Raw genomic sequence first — 27,648 nt, forward strand, 5'->3', positions numbered from 1 at the left:
AAAAGGGGACTCAGTGTTCCAAGATACAATACGGTTGTTTGACACTTATTCAAGGAAAGAAATTTTCTGCTGTAACGCAGACTGTATTGCTAGCATTTGATGAACTAGCTCTATAATAATGGAGTATTGCCAGAGTCATTATTGTTTTGACAGCAAAATCCATATTTTATTTTTATTTTAAGTAATCTACTTTGTTGGTTTTGTGGTAGAAATGTAAGAAAGGCAGTTATTTCAGGTCTTAAATAGTTGTATTTGAGCTCGGAGGAGTTTCTTTCCTTCTAAAAAACTAATTCAATCTCAGGTCGGCTTTTTCTTTGGTTACAGAGAAATGGAAAACTATTTTTCTCTACTAGCCCTTCTCCTCCCTCAACCATAACACCGTATCAATGGAGAAGTATAACATCTGCAGGAATGGCAATATTTCAATATGAGAACGAGAAAGGATAAAGAGCTGCACAGCAGGAAAGCAATGAAACTTAGTTGAATAAAACAGGTTCACAGATTACAAAATCACTATAACGGATGCAGTCTTTGTTAATCCCAGAGGCACAGCATGTTGCAATATCAGATAGTTGAAGTCATAATATCATAAACTGTTGAACTCCAACAGCATGTCAAACATTTCCACTATAATAGTGTCAGCAGCAGTGCTTACACTTGTCCTTCCAAAGAATCAACAAAGCTAGAAGAACTCTATTCTCGACACCTGTACAGCGCAAATAGGATAAAATACCATCTCGTGAGGAAAACTCTTGTGGAAACTCACAAATGTTATTTGAGTCTATATGAATATGCACACCATTTAAAACACTTTATTTGCAGGATTATACCAGAGCATAACGCCGGACTTGTGCCAAGCTATTTCTGAATATATAAAAAGTACTCCCTCTTATAGAAGTCATTTCTGGACTGCTGATAACATGAACTGAATATGCACTGGGGTTTAAAATAACTTTCTGAATGCCACTATGAAAACAGAAATAGCACCACTGAAGATAGCAGCAAGAGCATATCAGATAAAGATGCTAAGCAGCCATTTAAGTCTATGGAAAGTAGTCTTTGAGACAAATCTATTGAAGTTCCAGACAATAAAAATGTGTGCATATGCGCAAGGATGTATTTGATGGTTACGATCATCCTAAAACAACAGCTTCTTGTGTTTGCACATCTCATGTCTGATTATCACATTGCTGACGTTCCAACATACTCCTGCATAAGAGGGTACTTACACCATGTGAACAATAAAAACATTATCAGAATATCAAAAGTTTATATACCTGGTGTAGAGTCAAAGAAAAAGACACTGCTATGAATTACACCTATATTGATATGTGTCCTCAGTTAAGCAGAAAGATATAGGAAACATTACTTCAGACATTCCAACAACAGATTAAAGATCTAAATGCACTTTGAGTTAGATGCTTTAGCAAAATAAGATGATTGTTTTCATTCCAAACAATATTGTCTGCTAGGTCAGCACCCTTTATCACTACCATTGCACTGTAAATATATAGATGAAATGTGCAAATACGCCCTATAAATACACACCTTAAGTTTGGTAAAGCTGTAGTTTCACTATCTATTTAACCTGACATGCTGCTCTCAAAAGGAGTGATTTTGCCATTCGATTGCACCAAAATTAGCATTTGTGCGATCACAAGRTAGCACACACTGGAGAACTCATCCAACTGAAAGTGAAGCTGCCCCCCATTCCCCAAGGGAGAAGAGACTTCCCTTAACTAAAATGGGCTGGAACTCCAGCTTAAGGCACTGAACACCAAGACACTTGCATTAATATTGAAATTTGTTTTTTGGGTTTTTTTTTTGATATGTCAGATGTCCTTTCTTCCTTAACCTTATTCTTCTGACCTTTATTTTTCTCAGCTTTCTCAAGCCAGCTCTCTTAACCTCTTTTCCTTGGTGACTGATAAGTAATTTCCCCCTTCAGTGAAGAAGATGCACGCTGACATAAAACCCTCTACTGAAGTGTTTGTTTACAGCTTAAAAAATCCCTCAACCTTTATTGCCTTGATATATGTATACATGCATATATCCATTTATAGCTTTATACTACTGTAATGCTAGAATTCATGCAGTTAACAATTTAATAATCCATCAGAACCTTATTAAGCATTATAAAGTAATATTATTTTATTACAGTATTTAATATAAATTTTTGAGGACTGAAATTGATATTGTTTTACATCTCACTGTTCAGCCTGTTAAAATATCCTTGGTAAGTTAGTGGCTGCTGCAATGTTGTGTAAGAATAAAGCTTACCTCTGCCTAGTCATCATAATGACAAGAGACCAAATTCTAAATAGTAATTGTCCTGCATTTTTATTCAATCAGAGAGAGATGGAGATTTTTTCACAGACCTGAATTTAATGTGCTTAAATCTCTCTCCAGAGCAAAGAGGACTACTAATGGAAAAAAAAAAGTGATGATGCAGGGAATACCAAATCAATCTTAAATCAAGTTTATGTATTTTGTTATTTCAGTTAGAACAGGGCAGGGGAAGTAATCTTATCTACATCCATTCCACCACCTGTACTATGTCCTGCTCTGAGCTGGTTCCTTAGTCAAATGTAGAGGATTACATATATATACTAATTTTGAGCCCCTATCTTACATCCTTGTGTAGCATTTTTCAAATAGCTCTATTTATAACATCAGATTTGGGCTTTAAGTACATATCCCATTTCTTTAATTATACAGACACAATAGCTACCACATTTAACCCCATTTTAAAATGTGATGGGGATACAAACAGTCACTTTTACTAGGTTACATAAAAGATTTTAAGACACTTTTAGGCCCCCCTGAAATTTTGCCAGCTTTTAGTAATGAGCAACAAAATGACTCAGCTACTCCACCTGCAACACTGCCAGGAAGTTCTATTCCAAGCAAGCCAAAGCACTTTTACCTTTATCAGAGTACTGGTGCTCTAAGGCATGGAGATCAGGCAGCAAGTGCAAACAGTTGATGCAGCAGTAAGTAAAGAAATCCAGCACCACCACTTTTCCACCAAGATCTTTGTGAAGAGAAATGGGACCTTCAGTGTTCAGCCACTGTAAATCTGGAATTCAGAGAACAGAGGTTTCTCAATTAGGGGTGAGGGGTAGCGAAAGGAACACCTTTATACCTAACTTCCATGAGAAGAGACAACATTCCTAGCATAGTTAACTTAAAAAATGTTCAAATGTTTCTATCCAGGTAGGAAGGCAAACAAAAAGTCTTACATTTATCAAACTCACCCTTATGCTCCACAATTTTTCATAATTAGCAAATAAAATGTACTAATTATTAAGTAGTATTAAGCAAAATTATTAAGTTAACAAGATTTAATGTAATATTGAAAGTGCAGATTATATATTTAAATAGGCACCTTTTAATGGAAAGCATATGCAAGCCTCAGAACAATTTTCATCTATTGTAAAGCATGATCTACATTATCCAATCCCTAAGAAAGTCATATGGGTAATGCTTATTTATTTAAAATTCAACAAATACATGCTAGTAAGCAGATAAAAATCTCCTAAACTCTTGGAGATTTTACATTTTTGTAAAGAACTAATATCAGAGACTACTGAAATATTTCTGTATTTATAGTTTTGATCTTGAGTTTGAACAGTKTGAAATAGCAGGTATAAATTAATGATGTTATATGCTGAATTTGAAGAAATAAAACCCTTTCACATGTACTTGGTACTACTTCTGCTCATTTATTTTCAATCACCTGATACGAGACATTAAGGCAGTGTTTTCTCATTTTATGTACGTACTCACAAAGAGGTAACTGATACTCCTCTGATCCCATAAGAAACTGGTATCAAGGTAGGAAACAAAAATCCTAGAATACTTTCGGCCCTTATTATCACTCAACATTCCTTAAAATAATGGATATGGATACCCATTGATAATATGGACATCCATGAATAATAATGATATATCACAGCCAAACTAAATTTTTGAAGGGTTACTTTTTAAAAAAAGATGTACACGTGTGCTTTGGTAACCCAAAAATATCCAAAAATTCCATCCTGACAGTTTCAACAAGTTTTTACTTCCCACATCCCCAGAACAAGTTGCTACTACTCAGGTCAGCAGGAGGATTGTTTTCTGCTTCACTAAGAGGAGGTTTGTTCACTACCTACATACACATAAACGTAAATGGACGCACACATAGTCATTGCTTTGGTGACAATAATAAGACTTAGTAAACCCTTGCCTGTACACTGAGGAAATCATGCATAAACTCGATAAATGTTTTGTTTTTAAAAGAGTAGGTTATTTATTTTATGGTATTGCTCCCTTTTTCACTAAAGAATCTTTTATCAAAATATACTGTAAATTAAAAATGTTGACTATTTATTTGAGCTGCTTTTCAGAAAAGAACATAAGCTCTGAAAGAATACAAAAAGTGAAATGACACTAATGACAAGGGTGAAAGTTCAACTCAGAAATCCAAATCCAGAGAGAAAGAGCATTCACTTTACTTCATTGGTTAAGTCAGAATTCAGTCCYGTGATATGTATGTGATTCTAACACCGAAGTTTAGCTTTTTAGGTCTTTGTCTTGCAAACTCCTTTCGTGAGCTCTCATGGTTTCGGAGCATCTCACTAGGTTACCAGGACTCTGAGCAGGACTTACAAGATCTTACAAAACTTAACCTTTGATTCACACCGAGTGTAAAAAGAGATATAGAAATGTGTGAAAGGGAAATGGGCACACCACTGAACGAGGATGACATCTCCAGCATAGTCTGTATTATCAGAAACTAGTCTGTATTATCAGAAACACAAAAATTGACAAACGTGGGTAAGTCATGGGGAGAGAGCTGGGAAACATCTTAAGGGGCTGCAGTGAAACCAAGTGAGCTCAAGAGGAAGCTGACAGAGTGGGTAAGGCCAAGGGCAGGTATCACATACTGCAGAGAAGAGAAACGTTTTATTAAAAACGGTAAAGCAGTGAAACTACATATCAGAAGCTTAGGAGAGAAATTTTAAAAAACACATTTTTACAAACACTAGCAAAGCACTTATAAAGGGATTCTTTGCACTTGTCTTTTCCTGCTGGTACTTTCAGGAGTCACATTTCTTGCAACGAGGGCAAATATTTTCTTCTTCTAAAAAGGCAGTTAACGAGGCCTTAAATTAACAGGGCCGTAATTAAACGGCCCCCTAGGCAGCAGGGCTTCAAAGAAGACACCACACGCCGGAGGGCGGGAGCCAGGGCTCGGGCTCGGGCCCGGCGGCGGTCGGGGGGCCCAGGGCGGGGGCAGAGGGGGCAGCTGCCGCCGCCGCCCGCGGGGCCGAGCTCCGCTCCGCTGCCCGAGGGGGCCCGGCCCGCTCGGGCCCCGCCACCCACCTCTGCCGAGCTCGGGCACCGCCAGGTCCCGCTCCCGGCTGTCCATCTTCTTCAGGTACTGGTAGACCAAGTCCTCCTTCTCCGGGGGGGCGTCGGCGTCCAGCAGGCCGTACTCCAGCTGCGTCTGGGCGGGCAGCAGCGCCGCCAGGGCCCCCGCCGCCGCCATGGCGCCGCCCGGGCGCGGGGAGGGAGGGCCGCGCTTTGCTGCCCTGCCTCTTCCCCGTTCCACATTCGACAGCTCCCGCTCCGGCAACACCGGGGAACCGAAGGAGCAATTAAAAAAAATCCCTTAAGCACAAACACGAAATAAATCGTGTGTTTTAAAGGGAGACTGCTTCTAATAAATTCTTGTTTTTATATAGCTCTGATATTCTCGGTAGCATATTCGCCAAGAGGCTCCCTAGTGCTGATTTCGGCCCAGCAGATTCAGCACAGCCTTTTTTCCCGCCCAGTGACTTATTTATTTTTAAGCGGAATAAATCTGAAAATCGGGGGGCTAGGGACACAGTCCAACACGGCACCAGTAATTAAACGGGGTTTTTCTTTTTTCTTTCGAAAGCTACGGGAGATCCGGACAGCTGAGCGGCGGCCGTAGTGACGAAGCTGCCGCGGCGAATGCGGCGGCGCGGCGGGAGGCGGCGGCCGCGACCCGCGGTGCCCGGCAGCGCCGGTGGCGGCGAGCGGCGGGGGAGGCAGCGCCGTGCCGGCCTCTGGCGTGCGGTGCCTCCCGGCAGCGGCGCCGGAGCGGGCATCCGTGTCGTTTTCTTTTGAAATCCTCCCCGCTTCGGCCAGCGAGGTGGCAGTCGGGCGCGGGGGTAGCTGGGCTTCGCCCTGCGAGGCCGGCGAGGGGCTTGCGAGAGGAATAACCGAAGGAAATGGCTCTCTCTGCGAGTATCTCTGCATCTTGCAGCCTCGGGTTTTGTTTAACAGCTGTGCTTACAAATATTCAGAGAGACACTCCTTAAATTRTTTTTAGGGTAGGAGCCACCATGCTTCTGTCTCATCAGGGATTGCTGTTCGGTTTGTGGCCCAGTCTTGCTTTTTTAAAATGGAGTTCAAGTGCTTTTCTTCAGCTAGTGAAGAGGGGGGGAGAGAGAAAACATATTAACAGAAGGAAAACTAGACTAGTGAACTGCTGCCTAAGAGCAAGGAAAGTATTTCATGTGTTGCCATGTCTGAAGATGCTTTATTGGAAGAGGACATTTGGGAATACAAATCCATTAGGAAACAAAAGTTGGTGCGTCAAAATAGTTCAGAGTGCATCTCTACACCTGTGCAGCAAATAAGTAATGACAAGTGCAGGCCAAAAAGAAAGGGAAATGGAAATAAAAAAAAATCAGTGGAAAAACCTGATACTGTTAAGAAAAGCAAGCAGAGATCAAGACCAGATCAGGATCTAGAGCAAAGTAAAGATGATACTATTGTGCAGTCCCAGGAAAGTGTTAGTAGCCTGACAGAGCAAAGCTCACAAAATGCAAAGCCAGTTCATGATGGATACTGTCCAAGCTGTCAGATGCCTTTCTCTTTACTGTTAGTCCAGACACCTCGGTGGCATGTTGCTGAATGTTTGGATACTCCAGGATCCATGGAAAAAGGTATGAGTAGCGTAAGAAAAAGTCTTTTTAAAAAGATGTTAAAGACACATCACATAATGTTGCTGTAAACTCTATTTTTCATATTTAGTTCAAAATCTGAGGTGATAGTTGGTATGATTTTTAGAATGTTGTTATTGATCATTTATCAGCTTTATTTTCATATCAGAATTTGGAGTCTTTATAAAGAACATGGAACTGATATGAAAATAATAATATAATAACTTTATTTCAAAACTTTGTGGAGTATTGATAAAGATTCATGGTTGTTCTTCAAACTCCCATTTCACAAGCCTTAACTAAGAAGTAGAAGGCATTCAGCATATTGCATATTTACCACTTTAAAACAATGGTCGTGATCAACTTTGACACCTGTTTGAATTATTCAGTCAGTATTCAGAAAAAGCCTCCTTCGATTAAGAGACTGCTACTTTGGACACAGAATTTATTTCTCCTTGCGTCTGAATTCTGTTATTGCATACCCGCATCTCTGYGTGATTTGCCCAGTTGTCTATGGATAGTTGCAAGCTGAAGTCAGTCTGTTAGGCTAACGTACTTGAAGTGTTAGCCCCTCTTCCAGTGTATTTTAGAAATTTTGTACAGAATTATATGTGAACATTTCTGTGTTTGTGCCTGTGAAACTTGTCTGCCATGTGAGGGCATGATCATAGGATATCACTTTTTTCTGAGTTCACAAGAGAAATAAACACTGAACCATTCCAATTGCTAGTTTTACATGAGGAAATACCATATATTTACAAGTATCTGAACAGATCCAGGCATCCAACCCACATTGTTAATACACCTCATAACTTTTGAAAAACAGAAAGTGTACAGTCAGAAAACTTGAAGTAAAGGCTGCTGTTTTAATTAATACAGTCACTTTCCTTTTCATATCCGTCTGACTTTTCTCAAGGCTTCACCTTCAGGACAATGAAATGCRAGCTCTTAATCCTGAGTTTGCTGGTGTTCTTCACCTAAGGCAGATGTTAACATCTCATTTCCATCTCTTCCTCCCATAATTAAGAAATGAAAAATCTGTCTGATTTCTTCTATGCGTTCACCTTTAAATTCTCAAAAGTTAGGCCAGCAAGCTATCAACAAAAAAGTCTTAAGGGACAATACTAAACTGTTCTTGCATCTGAATCCTGTATACTTTTTGCACATAAGTAATTACTTTTTTATTTTCTTTATTTAATGTGTAACCCACCAGACAACTTTGAAATGGAATTTGAAGTTAATTCAGAACCCAGATTTGGTTTGTTTTGAAACATGTTTATTGCCTTTTGCAGTGCCACTGCTCTGAGCTCATTGCTTGAGACGGTTCTAAACTAGAAGCTGTATAACTATGCTAGCACACTGGAACAAGCCAACACACCCTTCTTGTTAGATGGGTGTATTAATTCAGGCTTAGTGTTGTGTTTACAGCAGCTATTCAATTTTAGGTTGGAAGCAGTTTTACTTCTAGCCGGCTTAGAGCAGGAGCTCTTGGCTGGTTGCAGATTATTTTGGAGTAGTGCCTTCTATCCTCCGATGACTGAATGTATAAGAAAAAGCTTTTAAATGAAATGTCATATATAATTTTTAATATTTATGCTAAGTGCATATCATTGCAAAGATATTAACAGTGCTCTCTGCTTAACTTTCCATAGAGTGTCCTGATGGTTTGCTATGCGCTTCCACCATTCCATCCCACTACAAGCGCTATACCCATTTTCTACTTGCAGCAAGCAGGGCAGGAGATTATCTTGTAAACTCTTCAATATACACTTCAGAGAGGAAGATCACATGTTTTACTGCTGCAGAGTCCAGCTGTTTCCCAACTCTTGTGGAGGCAGTCTCACAGAATGAGAAGTCATGCAGTAATGTCCCAAATGATGAGTGTACATTGATGGTACAGAGTTCAACACAAATGAAATCTCTAAATATAACCAGTGAAAGTACTTCCTCTTCTGCAAATGTTCAAAGGTCTCAACAGACACTTCAGTTCACACAGACCACAGATGATAGTTGCAAATTTGAATTTTATGACTTTGCATCCTCTCAAGAAAGTGAAATAGGAGAAGATCTGGATAGTCAGAAAGATACAAATCAGCTAAGTCTGCTACAGTCAAAAGCTGATTTCAGTGACTGTGAAATTTCTTATTCTCCRCTAAGTACTTGTGAGGAAAGTGAAGAGGAAACTGGGGAAGAGGAGAAGAAAGTAAAAATGTCACAAAAGAAATTATTTGAAGTCCAGAACTCTGAAGAATCTAATTCTGTGTTGTTTAAAAAACTTGATGGGCTTCTCTTACAGCAGACACATCAGTATGAGTGTATTAAAATGGAAAGTTTCACAACGGAAAAAGAACACTGTGAGAAAGTAAATATATCAAGCTATCTAGATCATAGTGTAAAAACTGTTTCTCCRTGTCACGTGAATAGCAAATTCTCTAATTCAGCATGTGTTGATAATCAGCATCAGCAAGAGGTGCTAACCACAGAACCCTCTTTTCCTCTTAATTATAATATAATTAGGGAGGAGGTTGAACAGTCAGAATTGATTTCCTCTGTTGCTAATGCAGGTAATAAAGAGTCTAAAGACATTTGTGCTTTGGATTCTGCATGTGTGTCTCTTACTGACATGCCACTGCTGCAAGTCAGAGAAGGTGCTAGGTCTCTCCTGTCACAGGAAAGTAATGTTTTGAAGGACCCAGGTAACCTTTTAACTAGCACAGATAAAATGACTGCTAACACAATTGAAAAAGCAGTATGCCAGGAGAGTTTGCAGTCAGTAATGAGGAAAGAAGGAAATCTTCCTAATACAGCTGCTGTATGCTGTCCTAGCCCAGTCTCTAAAACAGTGCAGTTTGTTTCTTTAGCAAGTATGAATGCCAAATCCAGTTCTGCCAAAGAACTCAAACAAATGGACATTGGTGTTTTCTTTGGGTTAAAACCCAAGGCAAAAGAGGAAAGCAAAGGAGAGACGTGTTCAAGTGAAGGAACGCAGATATCAAGTCCAGTTACTCCCAATGGAAAGAGGCCCAGACAGCGCAAAAGGAAAGCTGAAGGATCTGTGGAGGATGCAGAAGCAGTTATAGGAAGTTCAAATAAAAATGCAGTCTTTGCAGATACCAATTCTGGTGGCCAACGAAGGTGGAGAAAAAAATTTAGAGAATCCTCTACTACAGGAGAAGGAACAAGAAAAAAACAGTGCCCCTTCTACAAGAAAATACCAGGTGAGAGATAATTACTGCTTTTGTAGTGGTTAATTAATCAGACTGGAGTGTTGTATTTTTTTCCCATAATTTTAGACTGTATTCTTTACTCTCCATAACCATTTGTCCCTAGGGACTCCAGTCCCTAATGAGTTTTCCTTCCCTCACCTAAGTCAATCAGATTTTGTGAAAGTGCAGGTCTCCAGAAGCTGACGGCAGAATTAGAATCATCRAAGGCTTTGTCAGTAAAGTATAGTGAAATAATTATCTCTGAAAAATGATTTCAAAGACAGATTTTCAAATATGTTTGAGAGAGTAAGAAACATAAGGAGTTTTGAAAGACAGATGTACTTTCTTAAATTATTTTGAATATATCCCTCCTTAATATTCCCTTCTTCTAATTCCCAAATTTAATCTTTTACATAACTTCATTTGTGCCTGGAAAATAAGTCTGTCAATAGCAATTATTTCCTTACACTAAATAAAAAACTGARTTTCATTTTTTATTAAAATTCACGAGTAGTATTAGAAATATTAAGTGCTACAACTGTGAAAACAAAGAAATGAAAACCAAACAGAAGAATTTAGCTATGGAAAGAGCCAAGAATTTCTCAGAATCTCCTCAAGCAATTATCAGAGATACAGGATGCTGCTGATGGATCGGCAGCTTGAAAAACTTCAGAYGCTCGCAGTTTACTACTAAAGGTCTGTCTTACTTGTACTGTTTGGTTTTAGCATCCCAGATAGAAATTTGAAGAAGCAAAGTAGAAATGTAGTAGTGATCCTAAATGCCTAGCTGCTGCTTGAAGACTGACTTTAAGCCTTTGCGGAGTTACACCAGTATCATGGGTTCCATGGGCTGAGAGAATTTTCCATATATAATAAATTTGAAGGATCGACTCCTACAGTGAAATTTTCAAGCTGATTTGCTATCATCTCTCTATATCACTTTTGTTCTGAATTTTGTTAGTGCACTTGAAGTATATTTAACTGCATTTTCAATATTGCTGATGATAACGCATTTATCCTGTGGCCTACTATAATTCAATCTCATTGAAGTTTCAAATCTGTTACTTCTCAAACAGCTGGGAATTTCTGGGCTTTTGTTTTTTAATTTCCAGACTGCCGTGTGGGTTTCTTTGGGGGGAGTTGCAAATACTTAAAAGTTCTAGCGTCAAGTAAATAGAACTATTTGAAAGATCTGAACAATTTGCATGAAATAAAATTAAAATTATTTGAGTGCCAGCAGATGGATTAATTCTGTGCAATATTTGATGGCTTTAAGAAAGTAGAGCCAAATGTAAAAGGACTATTTGTCAGTATGTTTGAAATAAAAAAAAAAAAAAAAAACTTTTAGAGAAAAGGACTATCTTTTATACAGCTGTTTTTATACAACAGCTTTATACAAACAATGCCTCATTGAAAACATACAGTGGCAAATAAGTGAAGTTTTATCTCAGCAGATGTTTTCAAAGACCACAGATCACTTGCTTGATAACTATATAGTGGCATGTTTTAGGAGGAATATTAAACATATAATAATTGAAAAAACTACAGTTTGACTGCAAAATGTGTTTTGTTAAGGTGTAGTTGTCTGTTGTATTTTGTGTTAAGATGCTGGTATTAGACTTTAATCCACGTGAACTTTCAAAAATACCAGCTGAATATAGATAGATGTATTTTGCTTAACCAATTGCCATCTATGGAAGGTGGCATTTGAACAACAGATATTTGGGTGGCCTGTGAAGCTGTTTGTGCATGAACATTTTGATAAGCTTTATTTTAATAAATGAAAAACTCTTTTGTGACTGTTAACTCATATGCAAACCATGTTCATCTTTAAATGCTTCCTTTAATTGTATACCTTGTAACTGTATTCCCTTTTTTAACTGTATTTCCCTTTTTGGGAAAAAAAAAAAAAAGGAAAAAAAAATCTATATAGAAAACAGTTCTGAACTATGCGTATTTACTGACTGACTTTTCTTCCCCTTTTTCTGCAGGAACTGGTTTTACAGTTGATGCCTTCCAGTATGGAGAAATTGAAGGCTGTACAGCCTATTTCCTCACTCATTTTCACTCTGATCACTATTGTGGGCTAACGAAAAACTTCATGTTTCCAATCTATTGTAATAAGGTAAGATTTTCCAAGATTACTATATATTATCAAATCCATATGCAACTATAATCACTTTTATACTGATGATAATAAGTACAGGAGCAGAGGTTCCACTGTTGGGGCAGTAGGCCCAGTATTTGTATAGATGAAGCTGGGATCCTCTGGTAAGAGATCTTCTTACCCTGATTTGGCTGATAAGGAAGATTAGTGAAATTTCCCTGACTAGATAACATGGAAAAATTTAGGTTTAAAGGGTCCCCTAGAGGTCATATAGTCCRATCTCCTGCTCAAAGCAGGGCTAACTTCACAGTTGGATCAAATTGCTCAGAACCTTTGCCAGTCAAATTTTGAAAATATCTGAAGACAGTTTCCAGAACCTCTCTTTGCAACCTGTTCCAGTGCTTAATTACTCTGAAACTTTTTTCTTATATTCAACCAAAATGTCCCTTTTTGCAGCTTGTAGCCATAGCTTCTGGTTCTTTTTGTGTACATTAYAGAGAAGAATCTGGCTCCATCTTCTCTGTAACTCTCTTCAGGTGGTGGAAGACTGCAATGAGAGTCCCCTTAAGCCATCTCTTCTCCACATTAAGTAAACGCAGTTGTCTTAGCCTGTGTTCTGTGCTTCAGCCTTCTGAATGGCTGAAACTGCCATTGAATATTGTATTTCCAACAGCTCTTCTTTATTCATGATGCAGGAGAGCACCTTGCCTAATCAGTCCATACAGAACCTGTTCTGATGTATGCCAGAAGTCTCCTGGATTGCTTGTGTCCCACCATGTTGCCCCTCCAGCAGGTGCTGGGGTGATTACAGTCCCCCATGGTGTTGGGATGATTAGTCCTCCCAGGCCTGTGACTTGGAAACTTCTTCAGTTATTCAGAGAAGGCTTGGTCCACCTCCTCTTCTTTCCTGGGGAATTTGTAATGGATGTTCACCAGGTTGCTCATCCTTTTTGGGCCTCCTCACTGATTCTGATCCATAACCTGTCGACAAGCTTTTTAAAGTTTGCTTTTAAAAAGTTTGCTTTTTTTTTAAGGCAGCTTTTTTTTTCAGTTTGCTTTTTGAGGGTTGAAATGCTACTGAAAGGCTTGATTATACCCAGGATCTCATAGTTTCACTCTGAGCCAGACTGTCTGAGTTAGAGAGCCTTTGTTTCTAAAATAAATAAAGAGGTTTTTCTGAACATTTTGTTTCTATTTTATATTAAATCCTTTTGCTGTTACAGATAACTGGCAATCTGGTGAAGAGCAAACTCCGAGTCAAAGAGCAATACATCCACGTGTTGCCRATGGACACAGAATGTACAGTAAATGGGATCAAAGTATTGTTGCTTGATGCCAATCAGTATGTATCATTGCATTTGTTGAACAGTGTTTATATATATAGAATATTAAAGATAAACAGCTGTATGTATGCAGTTTATGGTTTCATGATCCTGATGGCTTCAGTGGACCTGAAAAATTAAGGCTAAAAATAGTTCAGATACTCAAGTTAACTTAATAACAAGAATTTTTATTTCAGAAGTGACTTAGGCACAAAGGAGCCTAAATTTCTTGCAAGTAGATAGCTTTTGAAATTGCTGAGTTACTTTTGAAACTGAAACCTAGACTTTTTTTTTTTTTTGATAACTTTTTGTTGGCTTGTGATGAGTCCATGGTGTCATCCATACACAGTTCCTTAACTTTTTACATTTGCTGAGAGGTTGAATGATTTTCTAGTGGTCTGGACACTTCAGTCTTTGGTGTCTAGTTGGGAACATCCTAGACCTGATTTTCAGGTATGTTAGGTTTCTGTAGCTTCCCCTGTAGACAGTAAAATCTTCAGCTAAAGAAAAATGTGGTACTTTGGATCATGGTAGATTTTCATCCAACCATCCTAACCAACAGTTTAAAAATTGAACTCTAAACTTTGTTGAAGCCAATAACAAGATTTTTATTGGATTCAATGACAAAGGGTGAGATTTTGCCCAGTTTTATACTGGCAGTGTGTATGGTAATGCTGCAATTCGAATTCAGTAGCTTCTACTTCCAGTCCTGTGCCCTTGCCATTCTTCCTCTTGGTGCCTTATTTGGCTATGGGATGAAAGAAGAGTTCTTTCCCTAAAGTATATATTGAAATGCACTGTGTCACAGCTGGTTTGAATATTACTTATCTATGGTTTTGTTTATAGTCGGAGAGATAAGATTGCATGAAGTCCTTTGAGAACCCTTTCTGGGAATGAAAGAAGCCTTGTTGCTTATGTAATTTGGACACTTCTCATTTTTCCTGATTTGCTCCTCGATCCCCTGCTTCAATATAAAAAGGCATATCAACCCTAGGTACAAAGTTCAAATTTTTGGAGAGCTTACCAATTCTGTCATTTTTAGCTCTGATTCTTGACAGTGTTTCCTTTCTGAGATTTTGTTTACCCTTTACAGATGATTCATGCCCAAAATAGTCCCACTCTCATTTCCCAGTCTGAGCACTTGCCCTCCTTTAGTGAAGAACTGCAGAAGATGCAAAGGGCTCCCTGTGGCTGTGGTCAACAAAAGAATTGTGTTTATAAACAGTGAATTCTGGATGGAGGATAATGTTTAAAATCTGTAAATAGAATTTAAAAGCAAAAGCTTCAGTAAGTTTTACAGGAGTGAGGATGGCATTTGCAATAATACAGTTCTGTTTCTCCAAAATAAGAATACCTCTCGTCTTTAGTGTGCCGTTTCCCCTTTAAATCAAGTCTAATGGAACCACAGAGATTGGAACTGAGGCAGCATCTGTGTCATACCTAGAGGAAGACAGAGCATCCTACAAAGGCAATTAATGCTTGATTACTTTACTGTTGATATATTTTTCTTCTTTCCATCTCGGCTGAAAAATCAAGTTAGCTTGTCTATGGCCATGAGGAGAGCTTTAGAATTCCTTTAGAAAATAGGAATTTCTAGCAAACCTGGGTTGCATAGTAGCTGTAATTTAAAATTCTGTTCTCTGTGCCTTTCTGCTACTGGGAGGCAGTATATCTCTTGTCTTAAGGCAGTTCATCAATATAGAGAATTAACATAATGTGTGCGTGGTTTTTTTGCTTTTTGTTTTGTTTTTCCAGTTGTCCAGGTGCAACAATGATCCTTTTTTGTCTACCTACTGGAAATGTTATCCTGCATACAGGAGACTTCAGGGCAGATCCTTCTATGGAGCGCTATCCTTCTTTGGTTGGTCGAACAGTCCATACCCTTTACCTTGATACCACGTAAGTCTTTATTTATTCAGTATAACCCTTGTTTCACTTGACTAAGATTTTATATGAATCAAATAAATTGTAATATGAGTGACCTTTCTGTTTTTAACACTCATTAGGTGTGTTCAGTGTTATATAAAATTAGATAATTTTTAAAAGTCCGTGTATGTCTGGCCTCTTCATCTGTTATACTGTTATAGGAGTGAGAATAAAGGTGGGTGGTGGAAAAGTTGCCSAAGTATTTATTGAGGTGGCCTTATTATTTATAAGTGATATTAAATTCTAGATGTCGAAGTTCATATGTTGAGTGTTCAACTCTAAAAATAGAGGTTTATGGAGCAAATGGTTTTAGGTGGATTCAGATCTATTATGGAAAAAAGGAAAAAAAATTTAAAGAATGAAAGAATGCAAAATGGTTAAGTCAGATGTCCAGGTTTTCATTAGATCTTTCTCTGACTCAGCTATATAAAATTGTTTTTCTGTATATGATGACTAATGCCCAGCTGCAGTTTTTTATTTCTGTTCCATATGTTTTTGTGAATGAATAATGCTTTCTGTTATTGTTTGTGTGCATGACAAAAAATAGACATAAGGATGTAATTAGTATGCGATACAAATATCTGTCTTGAAAGAGCACTTTGTAGTTTTTTTTCCTCTATAAATACCAAATTCAGTGTCAGTTTCAGACAAGTGAATAGTTGTATAGAAAGTGGGCATRTACTGAACATAAATTTTGTTGCAACAGTTTCATCTGGGTACCACAGTGTTCTCTAACAAATAGATAGTTTGAAATTAAATTGATAGATAACACCTTTTGCATTTCTGTTTTACTCTATGCATGCAGTTTTGAAGGTCTTTTAGGAAAAYGAATATACCTTCCACCTTGTATAGCAAAGTGTTTGCGTAACATCTTGTTTCTATGTCTCAGATACTGTAGTCCTGAATATACTTTTCCTTCTCAACAAGAGGTTATCCAGTTTGCTGTCAATACTGCTTTTGAGACAGTAACTTTAAACCCACGTACTCTAGTTGTCTGTGGCACCTATTCCATTGGAAAAGAAAAAGTTTTTTTAGGTATGTAAAATAAACGTACTAGATCAAATGACTAAGTACCTGTCTGAATCAGTGTTAAATGACCTTTTCCTTAAAAGATGTACAGGGTATCTTAGGCTTGATGGTCAAATATTGCATAAAGAAGATAAATACATTTAGTAATTCTGCCAGTAGTCTTTTTTTTTTCCCTCCTTCAGCTTTAGCATTCTGAAAGAAATGTTTTTCTGCCATGTTTACAGCCCCCCAAATGTACAAAATATCTATTCATATACTAAGGTGAGTGAGCAGCTCTGGTGGTGGTGGTGAGGAAATAATAATAATTTTAATAATAATAATTTAAAAAACATAAATGAGATCTTTAGGATGCTTTTGGTTTTAGTAATCTCAAATGTTGTCAAGAAACAACAAAGGGGGGATCTTAATTGTTCTTAAACATCTATCTTGTTAACACATTTTTCCCTCAAGGTTTGTTTTTTGTATTTTTGTAAATACTTATAGTAACCAGTTTTAATGGGATCGATTTTAACAAAGCATTCCCAAAAACAAAACACGTCTTTTCTGTCTCAATGAGAATCATCTGTGTGTTATGCTTCACTCAATTACAGCATTAGAAACCATAATGATTAGCTGAGTGTATTTTTTAGAGCAGACAGCTGTGTACTATTTGTGCATTTGAGTAGATTTTAAAGTCATCAGTGCAAGACTTTCTCTGAAATTCAGTCTGTAGTTACTTGGGCTATTTGTGCCATATTCCAAAAAGTACATGTGGTTCTTTGAAATAAATACCAGTTCACCCCCAAAACATTTTACCAAAGAAACACAACTTGTAACTGAAGAATATACTTCTGTTTTGCTTCTCTTTCCAATTGTCCTACAGAATTCTGGAGCTAAAATATAAGAGCCCCTCTATTTTAAGTCATTACAGTTTTCTGCTCTTAATTTTAGAACATGGAATATTGTATCTTGTTGAATATGGATTTTTTTTTAATAGTAAAAATGTTCCAGGGCAATAATTAGGAATATCTCCAAGACAAGTACTCTTACTTATCATTTTCTTTTTATCGNAAAGCAATTGCTGAAGTTTTGGGCTCAAAAGCAAGTATGTCCCGTGATAAGTACAAAACACTGCAGTGCTTGGAGTCGGCAGCTGTTAATTCCCTCATCAGTATGGATTGGGATGGTAGTTTGCTTCATGTTCTTCCTATGATGCAAATTAATTTTAAGGTAAGTTTAGAAAATACAATGTGTTGATTAACCTAATGGCAAACCTTATTGTTGACTCATCCCAACCTACATTGTCTGTTGCTTTTTAACCTCCTGTCAGATTGTATTTATTTAGTAAAGTTTTGACATATAGCAATACATTGAAAATGAGATGCAATTAAGTATTAATAACTGTCTTCAAACATGATGCACAGAAAGTGTAATTTCACATTAATGCAGTGCTCGTACAAGATGAGATGAGATTTGTTCAAAGCCTTGCTCTTTGCAGGTCTTTTGAAGTAGGTTTATGTAATGACTGCAGGATCTATCCTATTAACAATTAATATATTGTGACACTTGGTCCCTGTTTTTGGCCTGCCTTTTGCCTTGTATGATGTAGGAAAAGACTAGAAGGATTTTCTGCCTGAGGGTTTCTTTATTTAGAGGCAGCCCACAAACATTGCAAACTTCCAATCTGTTTTTTGACATAATGAAAGAATCGGGTCCTCTGTGTTCCTCTCAGTTCTATTTCCATGGCTTTACAATCATAATTTCAGCAGTTAAAAGAATATTCTCTCTCATCCTATGATGAAGATCAACATGGAGATATGGATACTTGAAAACCAGTGAAAACTCATACACAAACAAGTGCATGCAGTTGAGTGGGTTGAAGGACACCTCATACATATACATACATATACATTCTTTAGTTTTTTCACATGCAAGTGACATTTTATTCAAGAGAATCGAGACATCGGGATTTGACTGTGGAGATTTTTGTGGGAATTTCTTAGTTGGGAAAGGTGACTGATTCATGGGAAAACATGTTTTTAAATAGACCCCAAAATACAGAATGACATTAAAGCAAAGCAGCAGGCTCTAGTTTAAAGGTAGCCAGAGAGAGAGAAGAAAAACACTGGTCACTTCAGCCTTTCTCACTTGGATTCATTTTCTTGCTCTGCCTAAGGTCTACTCTGTGAGCTCAAGCAAATCCTTCTTAACAACATAGTATTTAGCTGCAGGACCAGCCAAGGTCAGAGTTGACCTAAAAAGGAGAAAAAGAAGCTATATGATTTGGACAGGAGCTGCAGGAGAAGGAAGTTAACATCTTAATGGCTTAAACTTATTCTATAATCTTTTCCATAGTGGGGTAAAAATGAGTAATGGAAATGCATATAGATTCATTATGTTTAGCTCAATGTGTTGTGTTGTCTTAAACAGCAGTATGTTTTAGTTTCTTGCCCAGAGTTTGTTTGTTATGTGATACTGCTGTCGTGTATCCCTGCGCTTGTAGAGTACTCACGCAGCTGGATTTCTGGCAGAGGGTGTGCTTGAACTGCAAGGATCTCTAGAGAGCCTTATTCTCAGAGGGAGGCTGGTGGGTTGCGTGGCAGGGTCTCACCTCTCAGAATGGAGATTCTAGACAAATGTGCAGCTTGCCAGCAGCAATGTCCGGACCCTGGTCAGGCTCAGGGAAAGATAAAGGCACCGATGTCCTGTGGGCTGAGGCAGTACAGTCGTGGTGTAACAGCTGCCATGTTCTGTACTGGGGCTTTAACGTCATGTATGAAGTTTGAATGTGATCTCCAGCTATGATTAGTAATATTGTGTCCATATAAACTAGTCATGCTAGGTGGACTTCCAGAGTGCTAATCTTCCAGGGAGGCCAATACCTAGATCAATGCGCAGGTGATATGTAGTATCAGTAAGATGTGGAGAATGTTAAATATTTAAAGATGAATTCATATAGCCGTTTATCTGTCTGCTCCAGCGACGTCAGTAACCATGAACTCAGAAAGACAATATTTTTGAGAGTATATTATCTGGTCACTTGTAGTCCCCTGTTCTAGTTAAAGAACAATGAATGATATTATCCTGTTTTTAGACGCCATGTAAATGTTGATGTCACCATCTCCAGTTGTACGTTTTTCTTGTGCCCTCGATTACACAAGCTTTGGCCTGAATTACTGACTCTACAGAATCTTTTAGCAGACCTCGTCGCTAAATACAAAATAGCTTTCAGTGGCGTAAGCCTTAGCCTTCATTATCTTTTTCTAGGTCTCTCCTAGCTCCTGTATTTTATTTGGTCCTTAGCTCTACTTAAGAACCCAATTCTACTTCTTAATTCAGGCTAATTTCCTACTCATGTAGTTTCAAGCTGAGAAACCTATAAATCCATGAAATCCTTGTGGGAGTATTCTCAATCAAAAGATTGGATTCAATCCTTATTTAGTCAGTTGAATACAGCTGTGATTTTGTACATCAATTACCTTTTCAGTGGAATGCAAAAAGCCAAACCCTGATGTTATATTATAATAGGTCCTAGAAGCTCCAGTTTTATACCCTAGGATTTTTTTTTTGTTGTGGTGTTTACTAACACTCTCTGTGCTCCAGGCTTGATAGTTCTAAGAGCTGTATGTGTGATACTTCGGCCTTAACATTACTAAAAAAATTCTCTGATCTGTTTCTAGATAAAGGACAGAAGAGAAGCTGCATAAACTACACAGGCTTACCATGATTGAAGTCTAGCTTGTGATAACTGTTGATAAAAGTATACACACCCAAGGAAAGCTTCTATATTTCTATAGCTGGGAGTTCCCAAGAGCAAATCYAGATGGCCTCAGCTTTCCTTTCTACCCAGTTGAGTCTAATTTGCTCCTATTTGGCAAATATTAATTCAAGCTGGCAGGGAATGGGCTAATTTGACTCATGAGTTTTTAACAAAAATGAGTTCATTGATACAAGAAGATTCTGCATTTAGTTTGCTCCCAGGCCTTCTGCTGTAATCACAGCCTTTTTTTCTGAGCCTCGAGTTTCCAGTGATGACAGTTCTCAAAATTAATGGGGAATAAGTTATAAATATATATATATGTTTTTATATATATGATATATAATGTATATAGCTATAGTTTTTTTATCTTTACAAAATATATATTTAAATACATATTCCAGAATTTTAGAAGTATTTTTGCAGTCTCTGTATGTTGTTGTGAATTTTTTTTTCCTTTTAGTGGAATCGTCCAACTGTTGCAGGTTTGGGGGTATTTGAAATCTCCTGCTCTTTTCTGTGTTGATTTTCAAGGGTAATATCAAACATGTTTTTTCATTTTTCATTTTGGAGTCGGCTGTTTTATTATTTGTGAACAACCAGCTTAGCTGTTCACATATGATTTATAGATACTGTTTTGAGAGAGCCTCACTCACCTAAAATTCACAAGCACTTTGAAAAGTACAGAAACTGCTAAACCTCTTTTGCCGTCTTTCTCCCAGAGAGTTAAAGTGTTTTGTTTTTTTTTTAATGCCAGTACCTTTTGCCTAGAACTGAAGCAAACAAAAATGAATGGTGTTTAACACATAATTGTGTTAAATCCAGTATGAAAAACAGGCTGAGCACTGAATGGTTTGTGACAGAAGAGGCTGAAAGCTGATTTCTGTAAACCCCCAGCATCCCTAGAATTTTGTGTGCTGTACCCTAGCTTTTCACTTAGCCAAGTGCTTGGCAACTAGTCTAGTGCACAGGGTACTTCCCTTTCATACTTGAGCTGTCTGTGTAAAGATGTGCGCGCTTCTATACAAATGCATCCATCGTGGAGGAGACTCTTACCTGGCTTGAATGCTTCTGTCACTTTTTATCCTCGAACATTTGTTTGAGTGACAAATGCTGGGCGGTATTCTGTCGCTACATTGAGAGTTGTATCAGTGTCCCAAAATCTGCTGAAGAAGTGAGCCCAAATTTAGAAAGAAAATACATCTTTTCTGCTTTATGAATAATATCCTTGTCCAGCTGAATTTGTATGCGTAGTCTCCATCTGCAGTTAGGATGAAAGCAGTCCCGTCTGTAATATTGAATACCTGCCCAAGTATCAGTAGACTTAATGTACTTAATCCAGGCCTTATAACTGCCCCCTTGAAGAGAACCAGTGCTTGAAAATTAGTGTTTGCCTAATATGTGTGAAGTTTGAAGAGTAAAAGTAGAAAGAAAAAGCATCAGGGGATCAGAGGCAGGGGAGGTACAGTGGCAGAGGAATAAGCTTCTTGTATTGTCATACCACTGAGATTTGGCGGTGTTGTTGTTGTTGTTGTTGTTGTTGTTGTTGTTGTTGTTGTTTTTAACATACCTCCCTGAGTTTCTGTAGGAATTTTTTATAGGATTTGATGCAATTGGATTTAAGTATAACTTTCTTCAGTAACTACTGGGGTCAAAAGAGAGATGACGTGCTCTGGATTCGTGTTCTGGATGTTCTTAACGGATATCCTTTGTCGAACAAAGGACGAACAAAACATTAATTGCTGCAGTATTGAAAGTGGGTGTGATACATGAAAAAGAAGGATTAAAAAAATACTAATTCAAAGAGATGTGATATTTCACTGCAATGTTTGGTTTTACCCCAGTAAAATACAGGGATCACTGTATATGTTCATGAAAAGCTCCTTTTGAATAAGGTGGTGTTAGAGCTGATAGTGAATTAACCATTTAATCATGTTTGAGCCTTCTCATACCATGTGGAAGCCACTCGCATGTACTGCTGACTTTAGCAGTGCTGTAGATAACGGGTTGTCATGGTGATTGAAGGAGGCTGATTTAGCAATGAAATATATTTTCCATTTTAAAAGGATGGAGGTGTTAGAACAGCGTTGGCTAAAGAAAGAAAAGAACTTGGAAGGTATATTTGAAGTGTACTTGTTATGAATAAGCACTGTAGCCATTTGTTTCATGGAAAGAGGCCATCTTTTCTAAAATGCATATATATTTCTTTTGCAACAAACAACTTTTTGTAACAGTGAAAAGTAGAGACTTCTGCCACTTGAATATGCAGTGGAACATTTCCAGAGAGTTTTTAAGTCTTCGTGGTGCATACGCTGTGGGTGCAGCACTTCTGTATTGCTTATCCCAGTAATGTCGTGTGCTACCATTAAGGTGAGGTTTTCAAAAAGGATTGTGATTGAAATGCACACACAATTTTTGAGATTGAAATTGCATCCTTAGTGTTAACATTGCACACCCGATTGATAGGTTAATATTGTAATCGCTGTATTTGAAGTAGTGTGTTTGGATTTCACTGAGGCAAGGCGGGCAAATGCAGTTTTGTGAATTGTAGTTTTGTGAATGCTATGTTGGTCCTTTTAAAATGAAGTGTGAAGGAGAAATAAAATGCTACAATTGTATTTTTGTTCCAGTGAACACCGGAATTCTGCAGTGCATTAAGAGTCATGGAGGCTAGTCTTAATTCCTGTTGCTGAATGAAATGTGTCTTATGGTGGAATTTTACATTACTGCTCTTTAATGCGTCCAGTTTAATGGGCCCTGTATGTTGCTACTGGACACTGTATTGAAGGTGCTGTTAAATGTGGCAGTGTCACAGGCAGCTTTCCACTTCCCTACTCAAAAATTTTCAAATGTCAGACATGTTAGCTGATGTTCTGTCACAGCTTTTTTTTCTTTTGGCAGTCTTTATTTTACATTCCTCTGCCTGCTGCTGACATAATGTTTGTGCTTTGGAGAATGAAAATCTTGAACTTTCAAATGGAGAATGTGCCTTTAAGATTTTATACAGGACACATGAAATAGGTTTTCTATTTTTGGTTTGAAATATCATTGACTTCACTTTATCCAAAAGTAGGATTGCACATTCCTTGTACTTCCCTCTCATCCTTTTCCCTATTCTAGCTTAAACAACACTGAAGGCTAACTTAGCCAACTTGAGAAAGTTTCAAATTAATTTTTTTTTAAAGTGAAGAGATGAGGGGTGGTTTCCTTCTGATCATGACTGGAAGTGTGGTAAAGCATAGTTTAGTGCTCAGAGCAAGACCTAGATTCCTTACTAAACTCATGCACTGACTTGCTGTGAGGTTTTTTGGTAGTTTACTAAATCTGAGTGCTTCTGGGCACAGGCAGGTGTCAGAATGTCAGTGGCACCTTTAACCAGATGGTTTTTACTGAAACAGGCTTTCCCAATCTTTTATCACAACTCAGCTGCTGGAGTGCTGGCCTCCAGCTGAGAGGAGGAAATGAATAGCTTGGGGGCAATTACACTGTTCCCTCAAGGTCTACAAGAAGATGTGACTATGTCTTCTGTGCTCTGGTCTGTCATGCACACTATTCATATGTTCTCATTCAGGTGAAGCAATTGAGATCCTAAGGTATAAGGTGCTCTGCAAATGTAAATATTTGTCATTATTAATTTGAAGGCAAATGGTATTAAAAGAAAAAAGTTCTATATCAAAACATGAAAATAAAATTTAGTCTGAAGTCTCTTCRTTACCAAATCCCCAACCCTTTAGACTAATGAGCTATTTAATAGGTTTCAGTATGTGCTGTATTCCTTTAACAGGGCTTGCAAGATCACTTGAATAAGTTTTCTGAGAATTTTGATCAAGTTCTGGCTTTCAAACCTACTGGGTGGACCTACTCGGATTCATGCCTTTCTCTGGTGGATATCAAACCTCAGACAAGAGGAAAGATCACCATATATGGTATAAGTGTGGTAAAGATTTGCTGCATTTAATTTTGTATGGATGGTTTTCATATTTTTATTTGGGAAACTCCTACCATTCATTGTAACCAGTGCTTTCTGATAACTCTACTGTGAGAAACTGAACAGATGGATCTCTCCAGGACAGGTTTGTGGACTGAGTAATCCAAAACGCTGCTGTAAATACAGATTTTTACATACTTTCCTCTCCTGCTATCCTCTTGCAACTAAAGGTTTTTATCTAATATAAACAAAGACTTTAGGGATGAAATCTCGGCCCCACTAATGATGGTGGCAGTGCGGTTCCAGAGTCAGGATTTCATTCCATATCTCATCCCACTTGAGAGAGTGTGGGCCTTCCTTTTCCTCCCAGTTCTAGTCTGTGGGGGGAGTTAAATCTCATAAAAATTTAATGCTAATTAAACCAAATATTAGGTGTTGCTCAGTTCGATAATTGACTTGGTAAATGAATGCTAGGTATTTTTTCCAGTAATAAAGTCTAGATTTTCATTTTACCCTTGCTATAAACCTTAGATCTCCAGTTTGAATTAAAACGTTATTTGAAGTATTTCTTAACTGGAAGTCTTCCTAGAAGTATTTTTGCAACAAGCTAACTAGACTGACAGATCTCTGATTTGTTTCATTTCAGGGATTCCTTACAGTGAACACAGCAGTTACCTAGAAATGAAGCGTTTTGTTCAGTGGTTGAAGCCACGGAAAATCATCCCCACTGTAAATGCTGGTGACTGGAAAGCCAGAAGCTTGATGGAGAAGCGGTTTAGAGACTGGATGATTGAGGGCAATGGGCATAAATAAAAATAAGGAAGGATGCATACTTCAAAGGAGACAGGGAATTGAAGTGCCTGTGTTTGACTCCTCCTTTTTCTGTGGAGCTCCGTTTGAGTAGGACTAAGCTGCTGTTCTCATGAAAAAGCAGTATTTAGGAAAAATGGGCATCTCGCATTTCTAATGTACCTATTAATTTAGTTTCCAATAACTTATAACTTGTCTGCAAATGTGTATTTCAGCTGATTTTATCTTACTCCTTTTTCTTCCATGTTCTTTATTTTCCCAAGACCATGGAGATGCTCAGATATAAAATGCTGGGGGATAGAAYGATTCCAGGTTAAGGATTTCTGAAAAGTTATGGTAATAAATGAAACAGTAATACTGATCTTATGTGGCATGATGTCAATACTGGCTTCAGAGAAGCTCATTTCATTAGGCAGAATTGGCTATTGTGACAACGATGATTTAAAGCGTGTAAAGAAAATTTACCTTATGACAGAGGATTGGTTTGGGCTGTTGCAGCAACTTGAAGAATAATTTTTAAAAAAAGATGTTGCTACTTACATTCCGCTCAAGATTTTATAAGCTTTTTTTTTTTTTTAAATAAAGAATCTACATGACGTGTGTGTTCTTTTTAAGTTAGAGGGAAGCGTATTGTTTTCACTACTTCAGTTGCCAATCCAACAAACCTCTCTAACATATTCGATGAGCATTCTGTAAATACTGCTTGTTTGTACAGGCTATATAAGATTGGTCCCATGTAGTGCAAATATGTCAGCACAGAAAGTGATCCCTCTCCAGATAGTCTCCTGTATTGTATTTGGATTTGCAGGATTGTATATATAGGCTTATCACTTGATTTCTGGAAAAACAAGAAAGGCAAATACTAGTATTAGTAACAGGTAAGTTCCGCTTTGTGTTTTTCCCCTGAATCCTACAAGATTCTCAGTGCTGCTTGTTTTTGAATCTCGCTTGGTATTTATGATGCTGAAGTGTGTGGGTGTATGCAGTCACACTATTATAATTTTAAACAATACAATAATATTCGTTCCAAACTTTCAGGAGATATAAAAGTTGCATCATGGATAACGGACCATCCACCAACCCCCCCAAAAAGCTAATCTGAAATCTCCAGTGTGCTTTTTGGTGGGAAAACATTCCTTTAATGAACCGTGTAATATGAACAGGCACTTGTCTTTGATCAACTCTGTAATATAAAATTACTTAATTTTATTTCTGCCTTCTCAGAGGAACAGTATCACTGTGTGAAACTGATGGAAAAKAAGTTCTTTGCTGATTCACAGTTCTTTTAGTACATTCACTGAAATATGGCATTGTTAAATGGTGCTGTTTGAATTATGCAATTAAAGGAATTTAAGTTTTTGTTTTAACGATATTTAAGATGCATAATTCATTATGCTACCTTCCCTTATCACAATAAGTGTTAATTGTCCTGGATTTGACTTATTAATTCCTAGCATTTCACTCCTTGTTGGAGTAGGCGTATGAAAATGTGTCTTTCATAGCCTGTGCAAACACTGAACCTGATTTTAGCCCCTTGTACAAACCAGAGCAAAACTGGGGATTCTCCTTGGCAGGAAAATGCTCCTGCATCATTAATGGTTGCATCATTAATGGCTGCACCCATGGTTTTGCCTCCCAAGTCTTCTCCCTGGCTAATYTTGTGCCAGGTATAAGGATCTGGAGTAAGTGCACCAAAGTAAAAACCTTAATTGCAGCTCTGACATCCTGTTTTCAGGAATGAATATCCCTACAGAATGAGTATGTGTATGTGCTCCCAACATGTTGATGCTGTTACAGGTTTGGGATTCAATTCGTTATCCTGTGTGTGAATGATAATACGGAACCAACATTAGCTTTCACTGCAACTGGTCCCTTCAGGAACCTGTTTCCTCACCTGTTGCTCTTTACTTCAAGCTCTCAGTTCGCACCCTCTGTTGGTTTCAGATGACATGTTGTTACCTGGAATGGAGGATCTTTTTTCTTTAAAGGCAAACTTATTTCTGAAATTAACCACAACAACGATATAGCTTGACCTACACTGACATCAGTGTCTACTGGACTGACTGACTTGTAGGTTTTCAGCCATTAATTGTGTCCTGATTTGGAACAGAGGCTGCAACTCTGACTGCAGTCCACAAAGCTTTTGTATTGGATTGCTTTCTTGTCTGTATGTGTTGGGGTCTGGTTTTGGTTGCCTGCTCTCCTGTAGGTATTCACACATCAGCCCTCTAGCTGCTTTCATTCCTCCCTCTTTCTGGTTTGTATTTGCACTTCTACCAGCTGTTTTTCGTGGGTGGACTTAAGCTCTGCAGCATTTCATCCACCTTCACAGTAGCAGCTCTGCAAGCTCTTTACTTGGCCTCCTTCATATGGGGAAAAAAGAATCGTTTCAGAATCTGAACTCAGGAAGAAGTTATTTTTGTTGACCTTATTGTAAAGGAAGATGATTAATAACAGGAAGTGTCTGCTTAGATTACCAAGGAGGTCGTATAAGCAGATGTGGAGAACAATTTTAATTAAACAAGAATTTCGTAGAAAGATTTGTAATAGGACCTTTTCTCTTTCCTTKTCTAGTTTGTTGCTGGGTGGGCTTTCTGATCACAGCAGATCAAGTCTTTTTGG

General features: G+C 37.9%; 2 protein-coding genes across 5 annotated transcripts in view; one reads left to right on the forward strand and one right to left on the reverse strand.

The window, feature by feature from the left end:
• The window catches only part of NHLRC2 (NHL repeat containing 2), a 40,326-nt gene extending 34,560 nt beyond the window's left edge, over positions 1-5,766 (reverse strand). The window contains exons 1-2 of the mRNA XM_026069559.1: positions 5,371-5,766; positions 2,927-3,079 (exon numbers count right to left, since the gene is read on the reverse strand). Of these exons, the coding sequence (XP_025925344.1) occupies positions 2,927-3,079; positions 5,371-5,536 (319 nt within the window). The 5' untranslated portion in view covers positions 5,537-5,766. The remainder of the gene's footprint in view (positions 1-2,926; positions 3,080-5,370) is intronic.
• A 284-nt stretch (positions 5,767-6,050) lies between these two features.
• DCLRE1A (DNA cross-link repair 1A) lies at positions 6,051-26,377 on the forward strand. 4 transcript variants are annotated; one of them, XM_026069786.1, is made up of 9 exons: positions 6,051-6,965; positions 8,615-10,180; positions 12,160-12,293; positions 13,499-13,617; positions 15,353-15,496; positions 16,413-16,558; positions 17,607-17,761; positions 24,073-24,214; positions 24,863-26,377. In XM_026069786.1, the coding sequence occupies exons 1-9, from the start codon at positions 6,542-6,544 to the stop codon at positions 25,027-25,029; spliced, it is 2,997 nt and encodes a 998-aa protein (XP_025925571.1). In that variant the 5' UTR covers positions 6,051-6,541; the 3' UTR covers positions 25,030-26,377. The 4 variants fall into 4 exon arrangements, 3 of the variants coding, with proteins under 3 accessions (XP_025925571.1, XP_025925573.1, XP_025925574.1); XM_026069788.1 differs by having other exon boundaries at positions 24,073-24,225; positions 24,863-24,987; XR_003254184.1 differs by lacking the exons at positions 24,073-24,214; positions 24,863-26,377 and adding an exon at positions 16,735-16,813 and having other exon boundaries at positions 17,607-17,691.
• Positions 26,378-27,648: the final 1,271 nt, after the last annotated feature.

Source organism: Apteryx rowi, unplaced genomic scaffold, assembly GCF_003343035.1.
Source record: "Apteryx rowi isolate R43461 unplaced genomic scaffold, aptRow1 scaffold_3, whole genome shotgun sequence".
NCBI classification, from domain to species: Eukaryota; Metazoa; Chordata; class Aves; order Apterygiformes; family Apterygidae; genus Apteryx; species Apteryx rowi.